Source organism: Alligator sinensis, unplaced genomic scaffold (genome assembly GCF_000455745.1).
Source record: "Alligator sinensis unplaced genomic scaffold, ASM45574v1 scaffold758_1, whole genome shotgun sequence".
In the NCBI taxonomy this organism is placed as follows: domain Eukaryota; kingdom Metazoa; phylum Chordata; order Crocodylia; family Alligatoridae; genus Alligator; species Alligator sinensis.
The window spans coordinates 972,515-991,288 of record NW_005842457.1 but is presented as its reverse complement, the minus strand read 5'-3'; the positions used below and the strand labels follow the sequence as shown (position 1 = coordinate 991,288).

The 18,774-nt window shown below is 41.8% G+C and overlaps 1 protein-coding gene across 6 annotated transcripts in view; it reads left to right on the top strand.

Annotated features, from left to right (window-relative positions):
• The window catches only part of RBKS (ribokinase), a 94,342-nt gene that overhangs the window by 65,051 nt on the left and 10,517 nt on the right, over nucleotides 1–18,774 (top strand). For 5 of the 6 annotated variants that reach the window (XM_025212344.1, XM_006030674.3, XM_025212343.1 and 2 more), the window contains one exon: nucleotides 6,271–6,459. In XM_025212344.1, the coding sequence (XP_025068129.1) occupies nucleotides 6,271–6,459 (189 nt within the window). Of the gene's footprint in view, nucleotides 1–6,270; nucleotides 6,460–6,745; nucleotides 8,398–18,774 lie in introns of those variants that run through there. The other variant, XM_025212342.1, reaches the window with a different exon arrangement.

The window sequence follows — 18,774 nt, the reverse complement described above, 5'->3', positions numbered from 1 at the left end:
TGACTGGAAAATTATGGAGAACTAGAGTTCTCGTCTAATGAGGGCCATTTAAAAGCCAATTTGGAAGAAACACCAGACTTGTCTAAAGGTTAGGGCAAAAGGCTAATCAGGACTCTGGAGTTCTGATTCCGGCCTTGCTAGTGACTTGTGTTACACTGGAAGTATCACCCAAAATCATTGTGGGTCTTCCTTACCCCTTCTGTAAAATGGGCGTAAGAATGCTGACCTAGCTGGCAGAGATCCAGCAAAGATTAATTAATTAGTGGTTGCAGTAGGCCCTGGGGGAAATGAAGAGAACTACATCAACAAATTCTTTTTATTATAAGAGGGGAAGACCTACAAAAAAAACCTGAAATGAGAAATAAAAATCATGATAGTTGTACAGTTATCCAGAAGAAAACAATGGGATAATATATTATTGCCAGTTAGTGGAAGCTAACTGGCTCTAGATACCTAGAGCTTTATCTGACCTGGCACTTGCCAAGGTAGCCAGGAAGCTACTGCTGCCTTTTTACTTAGAGAGCATGGCTTGCTCACTGTAATGTTAAGTTGGATTCATACTTCATTCTAAAGCCCACTTATCAGTTGCTTCTGACTTTGAAATTTTCCATTTTTAGTTTAAAATAAAAGTTATAGGGGAGGGGTTGCAGAAAGAGCTTTAAGCAGCTCAGTGTAGCCTTTTTTATTCAAGCATAAGAAGCATTTTTACCTGCATGTTCTGATTAGGAATTTTGACATTTGAAACAAATGAAGCCACAAACATCTTGCTTGTCTTTTTGGCCTGATTGTACAGTTTGTTACTCACACAGGCAGTGTCTCTGACTTCAGTAGGACAAGTTGTGTTTGTGAGAATTCATACAATCAAACCATAGTTCCTCTTTGAACAAAATTTGGTCCATTAGGTTTTGAATATTTAAGGCTGACACATGTATCTGGAACTGGGACAGATGCACAGACCAGATTTTCAGTGGATATTAATCTGCCTAAGTCTGTCATTATTTATTATTTGTTTTGAAGTAATGCTCATGAGCCCAGTTTTAGGCTAGGGACCTTTGGAGCTATCTGCTGTATAAACACAAAAACAAGGAAAAGATGGTGTTTACCCCCAAAAAGTTTACCTTCTTTCTTACCATGTCACTTTTTACTAGCTGAAGATCTAGCCCTGGAAATTCCTGTATGCAAGGCCAGATCCTCAGAGACAGTGCAAAAAAAATGTCATGGGTAGGGAATCTTGGCAGAGGCCAGGGAGACATAAAGATTTACTAAGGTTTGGGAGGTAGAGAGCTAATTTGTTCCGGGTCCCTTAGGTTACAAGTTAAATAGTTTAAATTTTTTATTTCCCCCTTTCAAAACAGATCAAATTATGGGAAGCCCATAACCAAAATGTTATATTCAATGTAATGTCACATTTGGGCACTAAGCACATAGGTATCCACTCCCACCCCCAACATTATTTAAAATCAGGTACAGTAAAAGCTGTGTTATTGGGCACTTTACTATCCAGAATGCTCTATTAGCCAGTGTCTGTCCCACTGTGGCACTTCCAGTTTCACTGCTGCAAGCAAAATCCCACTTTTTTCCTCGTGGACCACGGCCTGGGGCAAAGCAGCTTGCGTGGGGCTCCTCTCCCTCTCCCCCAGCACACTGGCACTAGAGAGTGAAGGCCCACACCGGATGCAGTGGGAGGGGCAGCAGCCCCACCTGGCAAAGACACCTCCAGCCCACTGGGCTGGAGATAAGTATAACTCTCGGATAACTGGTATATTTGATTAACCGGCACCACCCATTCCCCATGGATGCCGGATAACGGAGCTTTTACTGTATTTCCATTTGAATCTGCCTCCTGATATTTATGCTTTGAAATATGACCCATTCTTGACTTCATATTTGACTCATAATACAATGTAGAATATGCTGTGCAAGTAAATCAAAGAACAGGGGCAGGCAAAATATGGCTGTGGGCTGGATCCAGCCTGCCAGGCCATTCTGTGCAGCCCGTGGGGCCCCTAAAAATGTAGAAAATAGTATATTTATCTGCTCCTGGCTGCCTGTCAAAGATGACAGGAAATAGGGGCAGTAGCAACCAGGGGGAGCCAGCAGGACTCAGTAGCAAGGCTACCCATGTGGCCCTTGACACCTCACTTAAACTCGGTAAGCAGCCCTCCACCCAAAATATTTGCCCGCCCCTGGACATAGAATCATAGAAAATTAGGGTTGGAAGGGACCTCAGGAGGTCATCTAGTCCAACCCCCTGCTCAAAGCAGGACCATAACCAACTAGATTATTTCAGCCAGGGCTTTGTTGAGCCAGGCCTTAAAAATCTTCAAGGATGGAGATTCCACCGCCTCTCTAGGGAACCTGTTCCAGTGCTTCACCACCCTCCTAGTGAGAGAGAGATTTTCCTGATATCCAACTTAAACCTCCCTTGCTGCAACTTGAGACTATTGCTCCTTGTTCTGTCTGAGAACATCACTGAGAACAGTCTAGCTCCATCCTCTCTGTAACCACCCTTCAGGTGGTTAAAGGCTGCTATCTAATCCCCCCTCAGTCTTCACTTCTGTAGAAAAAATAAATTTAAATAAATAAATGTTTGTGTACAAAGTTAAGCACTTAAAGAACCAAAAATGCAAACATAAGATAGAACATATAACCATAGCCTTCTTTATTTCTGTATTAAGACTGTATTAATTCAGTCACATACTATTTCTCTGAAAGTTTATAGAAAAATACTATCTTTATAGATACTATCACATCCTTGCCCCTTGTAATTTACTTTTTTTTTATTAACATATGCTATCTATGTTCATGGCTATTGATAAAAATAAATTGTAAGAATACAATAAAATGTACTCTATGAAGTATGATGTGTTTCAGGTAATGTTGGAAATCAAATGAGTTATTTCTCTAATGGGCATTATGTGTATTTTTTCATCAAAATTAAAAATAAATACAAAATGGAGACTTTTTTTGGCCAGCATGGCCATAAGTTTTATAGTGTTTGGTTTTTAATTTTTCTTTCAAACATTAGATATTTCCTTCAATTGTACTACTGTTTTTTGTTTTGTTTTTTTTAAAGTAAGATTTTATTGGTGTGAGGGACTTCATAACTTGCCACAGTAGATTTATGTTTAAAACCAGGTGACATTTACAGTAATTTCTAATTACTGGCACACAATATCAGTCTGCTTGTTTGCTATTTCTGTGGGGGGAAATGGCCCCCAGCTTTTCCAGTGTTTCCTAGTTTCATTATCCTGCTGTACTTGGGTTATAAGACAATAGTAGCAAATGTCTGGAGCACTATTTTCATGCAGATGCTCCAGGAAACCTATCTGCTTAAGAGTCTCTTTCAAGAAATATTTTTGTGCAGGTATAATAAACATAATGGATAAAGAAGAAGAAGATAGCACCTATAGTGTTCTGGGAGTGTGCACCCTGGGAATACCTAGTCTCAGCTCCAGACATCTAAGGGCTTTGATCTATTTCACATTATAGTACATAATATATGCACTAAAATAGATGTATTTTAATAAGTGGTTATCATCTGTGTCTAATGACCCCTCTAGTTAGCCACTACTGCTTGACTAGTTCCTTGTAACCATTACAGCAGGACAGGTATAATCTCCATGTTCTTAATTATTGTGTGAAGTGACTTAATTTATTTGCAGATAATTTTGGTTTTAGCTGTAAAGAAAAGCACAGATTTAAAGTTACCCAAATAATCTCCATTCCTCAAGGGTTCTGAGCAACGTGGTGAAATTAACTCACTAAACAGCAAAATATGACACTTTTTCTGAACCCCTCAGCTTTGCTTCATTCCTGTCCCAGTGAAAGTCTTCAAGGTATGGCCAAAATGTACTGAGTTGTGAAGAGTTATTACCATACCTTGCCACTACCATGTACAAAATGCATTTATCCAGTAAGAACCAAATCCTGCTTACTGTTATAAAGTCAAACCCCTCCTGAAATCACTGAGTGATGTGTATCCTTATGGGCCGCAGGATTTGATCTTACACCTATGCTGAAAGCTAAACATGAAAAAAAAAATCACGTTAACCATGCTGTAAATACTGTGGGGTATAAGAGGATGGTGATTTTCAAAGTTGATGGGGGGAGGTTCAGGGAACAGTCTGGAGCAGAGACCCAGAGACTGCCTGAAGGAGACGTGGGGAAGAAAAAAGTCCCAGGGTAATATTTAAGGATCTGAAAATATCTCAAGCTCTTGTTCTCTTTTGGAACCAAGGGACTTGCCATTAGGGCAGGCCAGGACTTCCCCCTACCTCAGCCAACCAGGGAAGGCTTGGAGAAGAGTAGTATATAATTTGCCTCTTCTCTCATACTTTACTCTCATACTACTAATCCCTCCCCAGCTAGGGAGGAAAAAATGGAATGTGTTTGCCTCTGCCTCCAAAGTTCTTACAGAGCAGTGAAAAGTCCCACCCCAGCGAGAATGTCTGGAGTGGAAAAAGGCATTTAATCAGAGAACCTTTGATGCTAGTTTTTAGTTGAGAGATTTTGCTGCCAGACAGGTGGAGCCAGGAGTTAATCATTTATAGGGCAAGGAGAGAATCCATGTTTGTATAGTGCCCAACATGATGGAAGTCCAATCCTAGCTGAGGCTTAAGAGCTTGGACATAATATATGTGTTTGATAAGAAAGGATAAATAGACTCCCTTTCTCCCCAGAAGAGCTCATTATCCTTCTTAAAGTTAGCCTTTCCTGAAAGAAGGCTTCAGGTCATTTTCAGTTGCTATATTTGAAAGTATGTAGAAATCTGCTACTGATAGAAGCTAAGCAATGTGATTTTATTCTGAGAGACTCCTAAGTAACCCCTCACTAGCAGTCTACTAAGAATTTACAAAGTGCCCTCTCACTCCGTTTCCATCGATTCTACCTGGATAAACTGATGCGGAAGAGACAACGAGTGAAGAAATCCCTAAATATTTACTCTCAGAAATAGCTCCGTCTGACAGTTACTCTTTGAAAACATGCAGTGATGGAAGCTGAATCCTGAATCTTTGAAGTAGTGTGGTGATGAACATGTGAGGAATGCCTAATGGCAGTTTTGAGTCCCCTGACATTTCTAAGGTACATGAAAAAGTATCATATAATTCATAATATGACTGGCTTTTTTAGGCTTTATGATGCAGGAAATCCTGAAAGATGAATTATTTTATACTATAAGAGCATTGCAATTTCATCAAGACACAGAAAGCCTCTTACAATGAGATTATTCTTTCTACCAAAACACATCACTCCAAGCAAAGATCTTGATCTAATTAGGATTGCAAGTTAATGTGCTTTAAAACAAGGGACTTTCTTTTTATGCCACTACAAATGGGAATTCATTGTGGATATGTTCATTCTAGTGTACATGAGCTGATATAAGCACCAGTTAAGTTGTACCCAAGCTTTTAATGCAGGGCTGAAGTGTGTTGAGTTCAGTGGGTGCTGGGCTGGATTCATAATTAGTCCTAAAGTTTTAGTGTTAAAACATTTCTTCTTCTGACTCCCTAGATTTTCAAAATCTATTACTATATTTTGGTAGTGCTTCATGGCCAAAACTAAGGATGAGAGCCTGTGGTGCTAACTGCTATACAGACATGAAATGCAAAGGCAGTTCCTGCCTTAGAACACTTGGTTTATGGGAAGGAGCAACAGGTGGATGAGAAGCAAATGGACTGGGTTGTGGGGACGAAGACGTTAACAGTGAAATGAGCAGCTTGTACTTGGTAAGCAGTATTTGCAGCTTACCACCTACCTGCTATGGTCAGCTTGCAGGGTTTTCTGGGCTTGATGGCATCAGTCAGCCTTGAGTACAGGGATCTGAAGGAGACTACAGTAATATTGCAGACCTGAAGGGATTTAAACTTACATAATAATTAGACTTAGTCTTTATTGCACTCTTCAACTTTAGGTTTCAAGACTCTTTATGTAGGAGGCCAGTATCATTATCTCCATTTTAGTTGAGGAAGTTTGCAGTACAGAAAGGGATCAGTGCCCAGTGTCAACCTACCAGGCCTGGGACAGTGCCAGAAATTGAACTCGGGTTTCCTGAGGCCCAGTACAGTGCCCTAAAATCCCCACTATTACAAACCCAAGCTAGAAATATTGCCAGTATGTTGAACAGAAGTGGGGGGAAATAGTTTAAGCATGACCTTACAGCCCAGATGTTGCCTGAGTCTGACTACACTTAACAAAGTTACTAAATGCCAATTTCTGATAGCACCAATTTATCTGTTTGCAATTTTGATATGCTGTGTTACTTTCCAGGCAGAAATTTTAACAGGCCTCCCAGTTGGCAACCCTGAAGATGCCGGGAAGGTGGGATCCCTACTACTAGAAAGAGGCTGTAAGCTGGTAATTGTCACTTTGGGGGCAGAAGGCTGTGTGATGATATCAAAGGAAGATCCCATTCCAAAGCATGTTCCTGCTGGGAAGGTCAAGGCCATGGACACTACGGTACATTTTTGTGGTTTAACTGTCTTGCTCTGGAAAAGACTACTTACGCACTAAAGCAAAGCAATGAGTAATCAACCAAATCTCTGAGCACTAGCACAAAAGCTAATATATTATGTGCAGCTGATATCCTGCTTCCAGTCTGTTATATATTAAATGTCAGCTCACTGAAGTGGTATAGGCTGTACTATGATTACACTAGAGTTACTTTATGCACTGAGGGTGTCTTCATAGTGCTCTCTTCACTGGAGTCATTACTTCTCTCTTTTCTTTATCATTTATGCACAAGGACTGTGACACAAGCTGCAGCCCTGTTGTGTTCATATTTGTACAGTCAAGTAATTCATCATCTCTAGAATTCAAATGATCCTGCTGTTTATGGAGTGGGAGAAAGGAGGGAATGCTGCCCTCTGACTCTGAAAATTGAATGGCTGACTCTTCCTACACAGGTCTGAACTGCTTTCCCAGACAAAAAGCCCTGCCTTAATCTAGCCTAATTAGTGTCAGGTGCTCAGTTTCCACAGAAGGTGGTGAAAAGGCACAAATAACATACTGCATCTGATAAAGGATACCTAGCTTTTAGTCCTTATTAGTTACTCTAGTCCATTTTTCCTCTCTGTTCAAAGTGAAAGGCAGAATGCCCTACCTTAATTGAACATTACGGCCAAAACAAACGCATCAGTAAAATCAATAGTTAAGCTTTTCATGGCTATGGGACTTTACTGCATTGCACATATAAGGCTATTTTGTGCTCTTAGTTGCATCTGACGTAAATCCGAACTAAATCCAGTGGAGTTACTGAGAGTTGTGTTTGACCCCCTGCATGTGCTAACTATACTTTTAAATGTCTGAAATAATAACATCACATTACATATGTTCTGCTACACTAAAAACATTGCAGAAACACTTGGAGATTTGGCCATCTGGTGCATTCTATATTTGAGCTGTATTAATAATAATATGTGGTTCTTATATAATGCCATTCAGCCAAAGCGCTACAAGTGCTTTTCAAAGGAAGAGACTATCATTACTTTACAAAGGGGGAAACTGAGGCACAGAGCACTGAAATGACCTACCAAGTGGCAGCCAGTGACAGAGCTAGGAATAAAATCCACTTCACTCAAACAGAGGGTTCATTATTACAAGGTTTACATTGTGATTCATTGATATATTATGGGGCTTCATATTTCACCTTTAAATTTCATTATGTTCAGATTAACTCTACAGTTCATGCTAAATTGTTTTCTTCTTCACCACCCTGCTCCCTGCCCTTCTGTCATTAAGAAGTTTTGTGATGACTCAGATCCATTGCCCTTAATGGAGGCAACATTATCTGGTGGATAGGAATAAAGAGACGAGGAGTTCAGTTCCTGTTGCCGCCATCTCTGCCATTGAATTGTGATCTGATCTGGAGCTCACTGCTTCATTTCCCTGTCCTTCATGTCACTGAGTGTGTTTTCACAGCGTGGGTTACAGAAGGGATAAAGAACCATGAGTGAACCACCACTTCCTAAATTGTCACTGGGTCAGCTAATGTTTGCTAACTGAAGATATCTGCAGTAGTTGGGATACTCTAGCGGTGCTGAAAGGGCACACTGTGGCTGAAAAGTACCTTTTGTCTTGTTTGGCAGTTTAGAACTTCCTGACTTAACTGTTTTAATAGTCCTGTTTTTCATACAGTGAGATATATTTTTTAAGCTTCCCAAGTCCTTGTCCTGCCTCCTTGTGGCGAGCAGGTTATTGTGAGAGTTGTTACAGTTCATTTTATTAATCTTCTTAAATAACAGTGGGTTGTTTCAATGTAACAGCTGTGCTCAGTTTACTCTTGGAGACTGAATGAAAAAAACGTGTTGGCCTTCCATTATAAATGCCTAGTGATCCTTGGCCTGATAATTACTGTTCAGTAAAGCAAGTGCCTTTAAAGAAATCTTCTAAATACTACTCTGAATAATGTGTCATTCTTCAGTAACCTGGGTAAGTTTATTACTTAAATACTAAAAGTTTGAATCAAACATTTTTCCACTCTTCAAATAAGTATCTTATTGGCAGAATATTGGCAATCCCAAGAGTTCAAAACTGGTAATCAGATCTACAAAATTAGATTTAAAAAAACCCTCATGATTTTTAAGCTGTAAGAACACCTTTGATAGGATTCTGGTTTCTGAGCATTTAGAGTGCCCTCAGGTCAGATTTGCAACCATGAGAGCTAGAAGCTTACTTGGATACTGAGATGCCGATGCAATCTCATCATTTCAGCAGACAAGGCTTTCAGCAAGATCCAAAATGAGATCAGGAGAACTGACAGCACTGTATTGGGTCCTCTAAGCCTGCCATGAGCGGTATGTAACCAGAAGCAATCTCTGTAGTAGCACTGCCCTCATTCCTGCCTCCAGTTCCTCTCCACTGGTGACAGCAAGAGTGAAAAATCTGGGGGGAAAAAACCTGCATAGATTTAGCCAAACAAATACAGAATTGAATGCAGTTGAACTAGAGATGGTGTCCCAGCCCTCATCTCATTAACAGTCTTATCAGAGAGGCTAGAGATCAAACTGAACCTAGAAGCTAAACTTTCCTCTCAGTTTTGGAGCTGGTCTGTTTGGGTCAGGATAAGAGACTGATAGTCAAACCATGGGGAAAGCTGGCATGCCCCATCTATTCTGTGGATAAACAAGGAGATGAGTATCTAGAGCTGCAAGTCTGGCATTTTTCAGCCACACTAACTTCATTCTATAAAGAAGGAAAAAAATGACTTGGTAGATTTTTTTATCACTAATTATCTTAATATGGGCTTTACTAAAGTATGTGAGATTTCCCATGACTGTTAGCAGAACTGTCCATAGACAGTATAAGAAATCTAGTATACAACTAGTGATTTAGAAGGAAGTTTTGCAAGATGGGGTATTGTAAGGCCCAAACATCTGTTTCTCTTGTTATAATGACATACTGTAACAAAACCGCTCTCGGAAAGAAGTGACATTCCTTTCAATTGACTGGTTCATGATAAGCTTTTATATATATTTCAATTTTTAGGAACCCCAAATTCCGGATAATTTAGGATAATTTAGTGAATTATCAATAAATAATGTGATCTGATTCATCTTTTATAGAGAAAACAAAAACAAATAGAGCCATGTAATTTTAACACTAGCGTTTGGACACGTACATTGAGGATTTTAATACATGTAATCTGAATAAGGCTAACTTATATGATAATATACCAAGCTGCAGAGGATCTACTACAGTATTTTTTATCTGTTTCAAATTACATCTATGAATTTTCCTTTCCTATTTTTAAAGGACGCTATTTTTCACTTTCCTTGAAATTGAATACACAGAACCATATTAAAATAGCTTTAAAAGTTAATGATCTTCTGTTTATATACTGCTTTCTATTCCAATTAGCAGCAGAATGCTTTACAACTCTTGCATACAAATAGATAACATAATACACACATACACACGAGTATTGTGTGTCCCTATAAATTATGAATCAGATTGCCTACTGCTGAAATTCATCCACGGCTGAGGTGGGATGCAGCAACTTTTTAGCAACTCACCCCAACACAACTCAGCAACATGGAACAAGGAGTGAAAACTGTCAGGCTAAAGTCAGGTGTGACATAAATCGGGATTATCAGTATGGTGAACAGCAGCATAACTTAGGCTCTGAGGGCTAGACTCTCCTTGGTCTGTGACAGCAGCTGCCACTGGATACCAGGATATAACAGCCTTGGAGGAGCATCAAGTTTGCTAATGGGGAAGGTTGTCCACAACTTCCTCCGTCTGAGGGAACATATGGACAATGTGCAGCCTTTGCTCGAAGTTTCCTTTTTGCCTTGTTATTTTAGCCTCTTTTAAAGCCTTTCTTTTCCTGCTATAATCATGCCTTCTCCTCTTTGCAGTCATTTGAAGTATGATTTTGGCACTGTTTACATCTCTAAATTATATTCCACTGAATTGCTGAGGAGCATTTACATCAGGAGAGAAAAAAATATGCAAGTTGGGGTTTGACTACCACCAGGACTAGCTCCCTTTTGTTTTGCAAACTGCCTGCTGTTCAGTAGCTTTTGAATCCCACAGTTGGGCATGTAGAATTGGGTGTTTTAGTATCTGCATCCTGACTTGCAGATGAAAATGCTGTCTGTTCCCACAATTGGTGAAGATTGTGCACACAGTACTTAGAGGAGGTTTGGAGCCCCTTTTTAAGTGTTCCCATAATTATTGCAAGAACAAGTATCTGGTTTATATCTCAGCCAAAACACAGCATCTGTAACATCACCATGGCCCATGGCAAACCTGTTGAATTTCTAGTGCCACCAGATCTTCTGTCTATCTCTTCTGTCCTAGTAGTGGTCAGAGCTTTGATGAGAGAACTGAGGAGATCACAGCTTAAGGTGACATAGGTGATCACAAACAGGGGAGTTCATAGAAGGCAGAGATGTAAAAGTTGTTTTGCCCTCTTGGCCAGATCCAGAACAGGGCTCTTTGAGGGTTGGACCCAGACTCGTCTCCAGTGGTGGGTGGCATTATCCACTGTGCTGCCTGCACTACTGTGTCAGCACAGGGAAACGCAGGGCCTAACATAGCAATTGCTTGGCCCACTGTCGCCATCATGCATCCCTAACGTGACTCTATACCCCGGAATTCAGTGGTTGGGCCTACCCTCACTCATCCTACCTCCTAGGAGCCCCATGAGCCAGATGTTTGACCCCGTTGGCTAGGAACAGACATTCAGAAAGCCTGAGCTTGAATTGATCCAATCTTCACAGGTTAATCTAACCTGCCTAGCCTGAATCCATTTGTAACTGCACAGACATCTCCTCTAAACTGAGAAAATGGCTTAGGCTAGAAGCCGGGGGGGTGCTAGAGCAGCCTACCCTTCCCTTTTATAGTGCTGAGCTGAGGGGGGGCATGGCCAGGCCCCAGCAGGAGGCTCTGATTATGGAGGGATTCCCTCCCCTTGCTGGTTAGTGAGGTAGTGAGGGTGCCAACAACATTTATCACCCCATCACCAAAACAAAAGCTCTCATTATTTCAAGCTCTTCTTAAACAACTTGTTCCAAGGAAGGAGGGACATTACAAACTACCTGTTGATTAGCTCCATAAGATCCTTAAACCTGTCCTGTCTCCCCTTGTCCCGTCTCCCACAGCATGGAACATAGCCAGCATGTGGTCTGCTAGCTAATGCTGAGAGGTGTCTGTGTAAGGCACAGAGGAGGGGGGATCCCTGCTTACAAGGGAGTGGTGAGGGTGGGGGAGCAGGGGGAAGCTAGGCAGATGCCTAAAGTCTCTACTGGAGCTGCAGCCAGGGAGCAGACGGGAGGGGCCAGCCCTGCTGGGCTGGAGCAGAGAGCCCCACCCAGCCCAAGAGCATGTGGGGTTGCTGGGGGAGTCTGATATGCAGGAAGGGGTCTGGGACAGACATTGCATAAACCGGCTTGACCCAAATCAGTTAAGTCTGATACTAAATTCAGCCAGGTTTATCTCAAACTGGTTTCAGCCATTTTCATACCTGTGTATGTGCAGTGAACATCTGTTCTGTTACAGGTTTAAACCAGTTTCTGATCACTTAAACCGGTTTGTGTGTAATGTCTGTCCTTAGTCCTTGGCTTAAAGAATGGGATAAAATACTTGTTTTCCTCTGCTTCGTCATGGCTAATGCTTGGCACAAGCATATAGGGCTTCTCTACATGTGCAGGGAGCCTGCTGCAACACACTGGAAATCCTCAATTAATCGAGTCTGCTGGAGCGTGAAAATTAACGTGCTCCAGCAGACTCTAGAGTCATTTGTATCAGCATCCCCGTGCTGAAAAAATGGCAATGGGGCACTTAGTTCAGAGTGCCCCGCTGCCATTTTTTCAGCATGGGGATGATATACACATGACAATCAGGCACTTTTAATTAGTGCGACTCACTAATTAAAGTGCCCCCCCTCACACGCCTCCTGGAGTACGTGTAAAAATGCCCATAACATATCCTGTAGAGTCTCCCACAGTCTGAGGCCCCAGCATTCTCCAGGGCAGATAATGGAAGCTGTTTGACATGCTTCTGAATTTCCTGACCATAAATGTTACCTTTAATCTTTTTTATATAACAAGATGCAAAGGGAGAGCTTGTTGCAATGCGACTTTGTCAGCAGACATTTTCTGTTCCACTCCTCTTAGGTTTTCTTTTTAGTTTCTTCTTAGAGTGTATTAAATCTTCCCCTGGTTTGCACTGTTTGAAGTAAACTGAAGATGCTGTTTTGAAAGCGATAAAAAGGATCCTATGAGTGGCTTTGTACTGAACTGTGAAGTTGCCTTGCACTGTGTTGTTCTATAAAAAGTATGATGAGAGCAGATGGTTTTAGTCGATTAGATATGCCACAATATCCCTGTCTGTGGTGTGACTGCTGCAATGAAGGTAGTGTAGTCTAGTGATTTGAGAAGGGACTGGGTAAAAACCTCTTACTCTGCCACTGACTTGCTCCATATCCTTGGATGAGTCACCTGACTTGCTTGTGCCCCAGTCTTTCTACCTGTAAAATGGAAATAACATTTACATGTGTTAGACGTGAGAAGTCTACATTAGAAAGGAGAACAGAACTTAGAAATCCTTCACAAACTTGTTTCTTAGCCCTTCTGCTGTAGGGGCCTTACTGACACAGAGATGCTTTCTCTTTGTAGAGCTGAGAGTTCTTGTGGCGGGCAACTTCATTTACACTAACTTTGTCCAGCTTAGCTTTCTCTCCTCTTCTGAAGGATGGCTCAGCCAGAAAAGTGAAGTGGACACTGAAATAAAGCCACAGCCCATAAACCAGAAACAGCCGTGTTAGTAACAGCAATCCTTTGTCTCCTGACTTTGTGGCCTAACGTCTCTGGCTCAAAGGGATATAAATACAACACTCCATGCAATGACTAATTACTGAAAATTCTGTGCATCAGCAGAAGTGGAACTTGTGGTTGACTCTAATATTATAAAATGCCTTTGCTGTTTAATAATCTTGTAGCTGTCCATTATTTAGAAGGCAGTTTGCACAAAGAACAGCGATTTTGTTTCAACTATCTCTCACCAGAATAAAAATGCAGCTGCTAGTCAATGAAGCGTTTGGCAGACAATGGATTTAATGGAGACTTCTGTAACTTGCTAAGGGGAGAAAAATGTTGTTGGGTGGTTAACCTTTTCCTGCCCAGAGCTGTAGTATGAGAGGGGGAAGTGCATTGACCATGAAGGGGGAGGTCCTGTTTGAAAGAACTTTTTCTATCAGGCAAACAACTTGACCATCAGTGGGATTTATTCACACACCAACACAGAGTAATTATGCCCAGAGCTCCCATTAACATCCCACAAGCCAATGGTATAATAGCTCCCTTTATTTAACATGGAACCAAAATAAGTTAGTCAATAAATAAGTTTCGTTCCAGTAATAGTCTGCTTTCTGACTTAGCCTTGTGATTTCCCTCTCTCACAAATATGGAATCCATTGAATATGAGGAGAGAAAAACCATAAGGAATAAATTAACCTGCCAGACACTCCAACCGGCAAGCCATACTGAAAATCTATTTAAAACAGCATCTATTATTTTCTGAAGTTCAGCTTAACTGTGAAAGGGCACACGACTGAAATCATTGTATCTGACTTGACTCACAGTTAATTAAGTGTAGATGTGAATCTGTTTGCTCATCACAGCTTCTGCTTCTGATTCAGACTCTATAATACACTACAGTCTTAGAAAACTTGGTCAAATGACTGAGGATAAACAGATGACCAGTAGAAAGTAATTCCAGAGGTTTGCAAAGGTTTTTCATCCCCTTGGGTATCAGGAGCTAAATGAGGAAAAGAGGAGGAGGAGAGACAGAGATGTATAACACCTTGCACTTGTTTGAATACAAGGGAATTCCAAGCACTTTGAGAAGCTTGAGACTTACCATTCCTTTGAGATGAGAAAAATGTATTATGCCTTTTACAGGCAAAAGAAGTGAAATCCAAAATGGCAGTAACCACAATTCTGAAAGTGCTGATCAGCGCTGAAAAATTGGGTCAAAAGTCCTTGCCCAGGGGTTATCCAAGGGACAGGTGTGGCACACTCAAGAACATAATCCAGGAGTAGTGGACCCCTGACTGCTGTTTGAACCATTAGACAACACTGTGATGAGGAAAAGACTTTTTATTTGCTTAGTAGCTTTATACTTTAATCACTTAACAAAAAAAATTAAATAAAATGAGCAAACAGATGCAGGGTTTCACACTACAGTTTACAGGACTGTTTTCCAGTGGAAGAGTCCATTGAACACCCTGTCTTATTCTGATCTTATTCTTAGCCACCCAGGATTTCACCAAATCCCTCTCCAGGCCTGCCATTGAGTGGAAGGGACCGCACAACTCTGTACAGTTTCCTTCCAGCTGGAAAGGCATGATTTAACAAGAGATACAGCTGACAGAGAGAAGAGGGCTTGAAGCAGGGTTAGTGTTTGCCACAAAGTGTACCAAATTATGAGGAGTATTTAATGAAGCCGTGGAATGAAAATAAGATTAAAACCAATATTTAACTTGCTCTCTCATCTAATTGTGAAGAGCTCCCTAGAGCTAAAACAGAACAGTGACCCTGAGGTCAGATACTTCTGTACACAGTGAATTATCCGGCTCAGTTGTCCAGAAACTCCAGGTATCAATATCCCATTTCCTTCTTGATCAACTCAAAATTTTATTTTGGGTATACATTTGGACCCAGTCACTGTCCTCTCTGAGTGCCTCAGAACGTCTAATACACGTATCCTCCTAACAAACCTTGAGAGAAGGCCAGGCACTTACAGACTGAGAACTGAGGCACAGAGAGCTCCTATATGCATGCAGGGAGCCTCTTCTGTGGTGCTGGAAATCCAGCACACTGGAGTAATCGAGTCTGCTGGAGCGTGAAAATTAATAGGCTCCAGCAGACTTTAGCGTCATGTGTATCAGCGTCCCTGTGCTGAAAAATGGTGGTGGGGTGACTTGAACTAAAGCTCATTTGATGAACTTTAATTCAAAGTCCCCTGCTGCCATTTTTCAGCACACGGACACTGATACACGTGACACTCGGGCACTTTTAATAAGTGCAGCTTGCCCAGAGTCCAGAGAGACTGACTGCACCAATAGTCTGTGGCAGCCAAATATTGACGGTTTCCCAGGTGAGAACGCTGACCACTGATCCATGCTGCTTCTTAAAGACAGGTACAAGAGCATTAGGAATGGTGCAAGGATTTTTCTCCAGGTCATTGTTTAGGCCATAGTACCAGGCATGCCATACAGCCGTGTTGGTGGTTGAAACACTAGCAGTTTAAGAAGGGTTCACGTGACCTGTTGTCATGAGCTGGTAGGGCAGTGCAACAGCACAAGTCTCTTTCTTTCAGATGCAACTTTGCCTAGAGACTGCACCTCTTCCAGCTGTTACGGTACTAGTATACCAGTATGGCCGTACCCCAGACTCCCTAGCTGGATTCCCAGATCAAGTCTTAGTAGCAGAGGCCGTGTACCAAATTATTTTTTAAAATGTGAGCTGTACGAATTAGTCCTTTTCAGTGTGTTATCTAATGTGGTTTTATAACAAAACCATGCAGCATACCTACACCCTGCCTCGAGAGAGCAGAGACTGGCTCTAGGCGCTTTGACCCATTTGCCTTGCACAGCTTAAATTAAGAGACCTTTTATACATTCAATTACAGAAACTGTGAAAAACAAAAGTAAGAAAGTCAGGAATAATGTGGAGTTGTTATGCAATGAACGGCGTGCTGGGGGGTGATGGAAGCTTCTGTGGGACTCTGATCAGAGCTGAGCTGCACAGCACTGCAGGTGCCACACCGAGACTTTGACTCTAGTGTTACAGTTCTATCACAGAGTTACCCAGTCCAGGATACAGTAGTGAGCTTTGTTTCAAACATGTGTAATTATATGGGTGTGGGTAACACTTGTGCACCATTCCAAGTGAGTGAGTGAGTGAGTGAGTGAGACAGAAATGTTTCCAGGACAGAAGGGCTGTTGCTAAATCAAAATCTTGGTCTTGAACTAAGATTCTCTGCCACGTGTCCAGGAGCAGAACAGAAGGCTTAACGTAGGGTACGTCAACACATGTGCTTTAATGCACAGTGGCCTATTTTACTGTGAATTAAAGCAGCACGTAAAAAACCATGCTATTACACTAATGTGCAGTAAAACAGGATACTGCAAATTAAGTGTCACCTAAAAAGCATGCACTGGTGCTACTGTGCATTAGGGCAGCCTAATGTGCATTAATTTAGTACCTCACATTGGAGGTACTAAATTTTGATGCGCATTAGGAAAGGCGCACTAATGCATGTGTAGACGTGCCCACAGAGAAGGTATCTAGCCATCTTTGTGCCATCTCAGGTCTGGGCTGCTTTCTAAGACAACCTCCCTAAGGCTTCATATGGTTGTCAGCTCCAGCCAAAATGGCTGTAGCAGAATGTACTATAGTACCATCCTTGACACACATCTCTGCTGACAACACCCCCTACACTTAAGGCAGTCCAACACAATGCCAGAACCAAGAGGGTTCTTTGGAGATTATCCCCCCCTGGGTGTCTATCTTACTCAGTGTCAACAGGAGATACAGTACCCTTGAGACACCTGTGCAGCACTGCATGAATACTATTTAGACCTGTACACTCTGGAGTGTCCTCTTGTACCGACAGTTAGGAGGATGGAGGACTAGTCCAACCAGTGGGCAGCCACGCCTGCTTGTGTACACTCCTGCTGCTAAGAATAGCTCCTAAAAGCTGGCACTCCTTAGGAACCAAAAACATCACCAGCCCAATTGCTTTTTCTGGCCTGAGCAGTAGGAATGGCTGAAGTTGAAAAAGTGAGCCACTGCATACTGCTGCAAAGTGTTCTTGGCCATGCTAATGATCTAGTCATCACTTTTTCATCTTGTATTTGTGGTCATCCTAGAAATGCCAAGGAGCCTCCTTTTCTTCCTCTTTTAGTAACTGTACTCTGATCAGAAGTGCTGAATCCTCTTTATGAAAATTAGTATCTTCTCCACAGAACAAAGGTACAGACTGGGCAGTAGCAAGAAGAACCCCAGTGCTGAGTACCTCAGCCTGACCCTGCAGGGAGAGGAAATGTCAGGCTCCAAGGTCCTGCTCCTCCCTGCATTTACCAGAGATGCTGGTTGCAATCGTACTGAAACTGAACTGAGACCCAATTTCCTTCAGTGGGTTTTCAACTGGGTATTTTGGTCACTACAGAAACCAAGAAAGATCTGAATTTGATTTATGGTCTTACATAATATGCGTTTTAAAATAACAAGAACAGAGAAATGAAAATGATGTGGAAATCGGGCTGCTTGCTTTTGCAAACTCTAACCATGGAAAAGGTCACAAGTTGTATTTCTTTTCAAGAGTGAAAGGGTTAATCTCTCTGCCTGTACCCTGGACAAGAAGGTATTTTACAGATTCTTTGGGTTCAACCAAATGAAAGGAAGCTAAAAACATAACAAGTTTGGGTGAGTAATGGCAGCAACCTGTGGGAATGGGTATTTAGGGCCAGTTTGTGGTTGAACATAATGATTTCGTCACATTCCTCAGGGTTTTGTTTAGAATTTTTTTTAAATCATCCCTCCTAGTACAACTGGGACGTGGAAAAGCAGATTCCAACTTTTGGCAATGATGTTTGCCAGCTGCCCAAGTGGTTGGGGAGTGGATTTCTTAATTCAGTTTAAAAGCACATGGCTGGACACAGAGGGAGAAATGGAGAACGCCTCTGAAAGGTTGTGCCCACCTTCCTGTGACTTCATTTTAAGATTGAATAAGGAAGGCATAATGCCCTTGAACAAAGTTGCCCGGCTAGGGGGCAACTGTATCCTGCAAAATAGACCCCTCCAGCCAGGGGCAGGAACTGTATGTTGAACTGCTGCTTGCTATTGCCATCTCAGTCATTCACACTCAGTAGACACCTTGCTGGATTTGTTTAAGTGCATATTTAAGTGATGGTCTCTTTGTGTGCCGTCCCAAACAATGCTCTGGGGCAATCACACTGCAAATACAGATACAGAACTTCCCTGTGACTGACAGAGCAAGGCAATATGATAAGGAAACCCTGCCAAGGTATGCATCCTACAGAAACATTTTCAGCCCTTTTCATACTGTGGCCGCACACTGGGCTGACCCTCTCTAGATTGTCCCCAGAATTGTTTGTGCCTGTTACCAATGAGCTTCCAAGAACCCACCATGGGATCCACATGCCTGTATATAAAGTAATCTTGGCATCTGAAAAGTGACGGACAAAATATTAAATGGGAGACCATACATTGGAGGGAGGGGAGTGGGGTGGGGTGGGGTGGG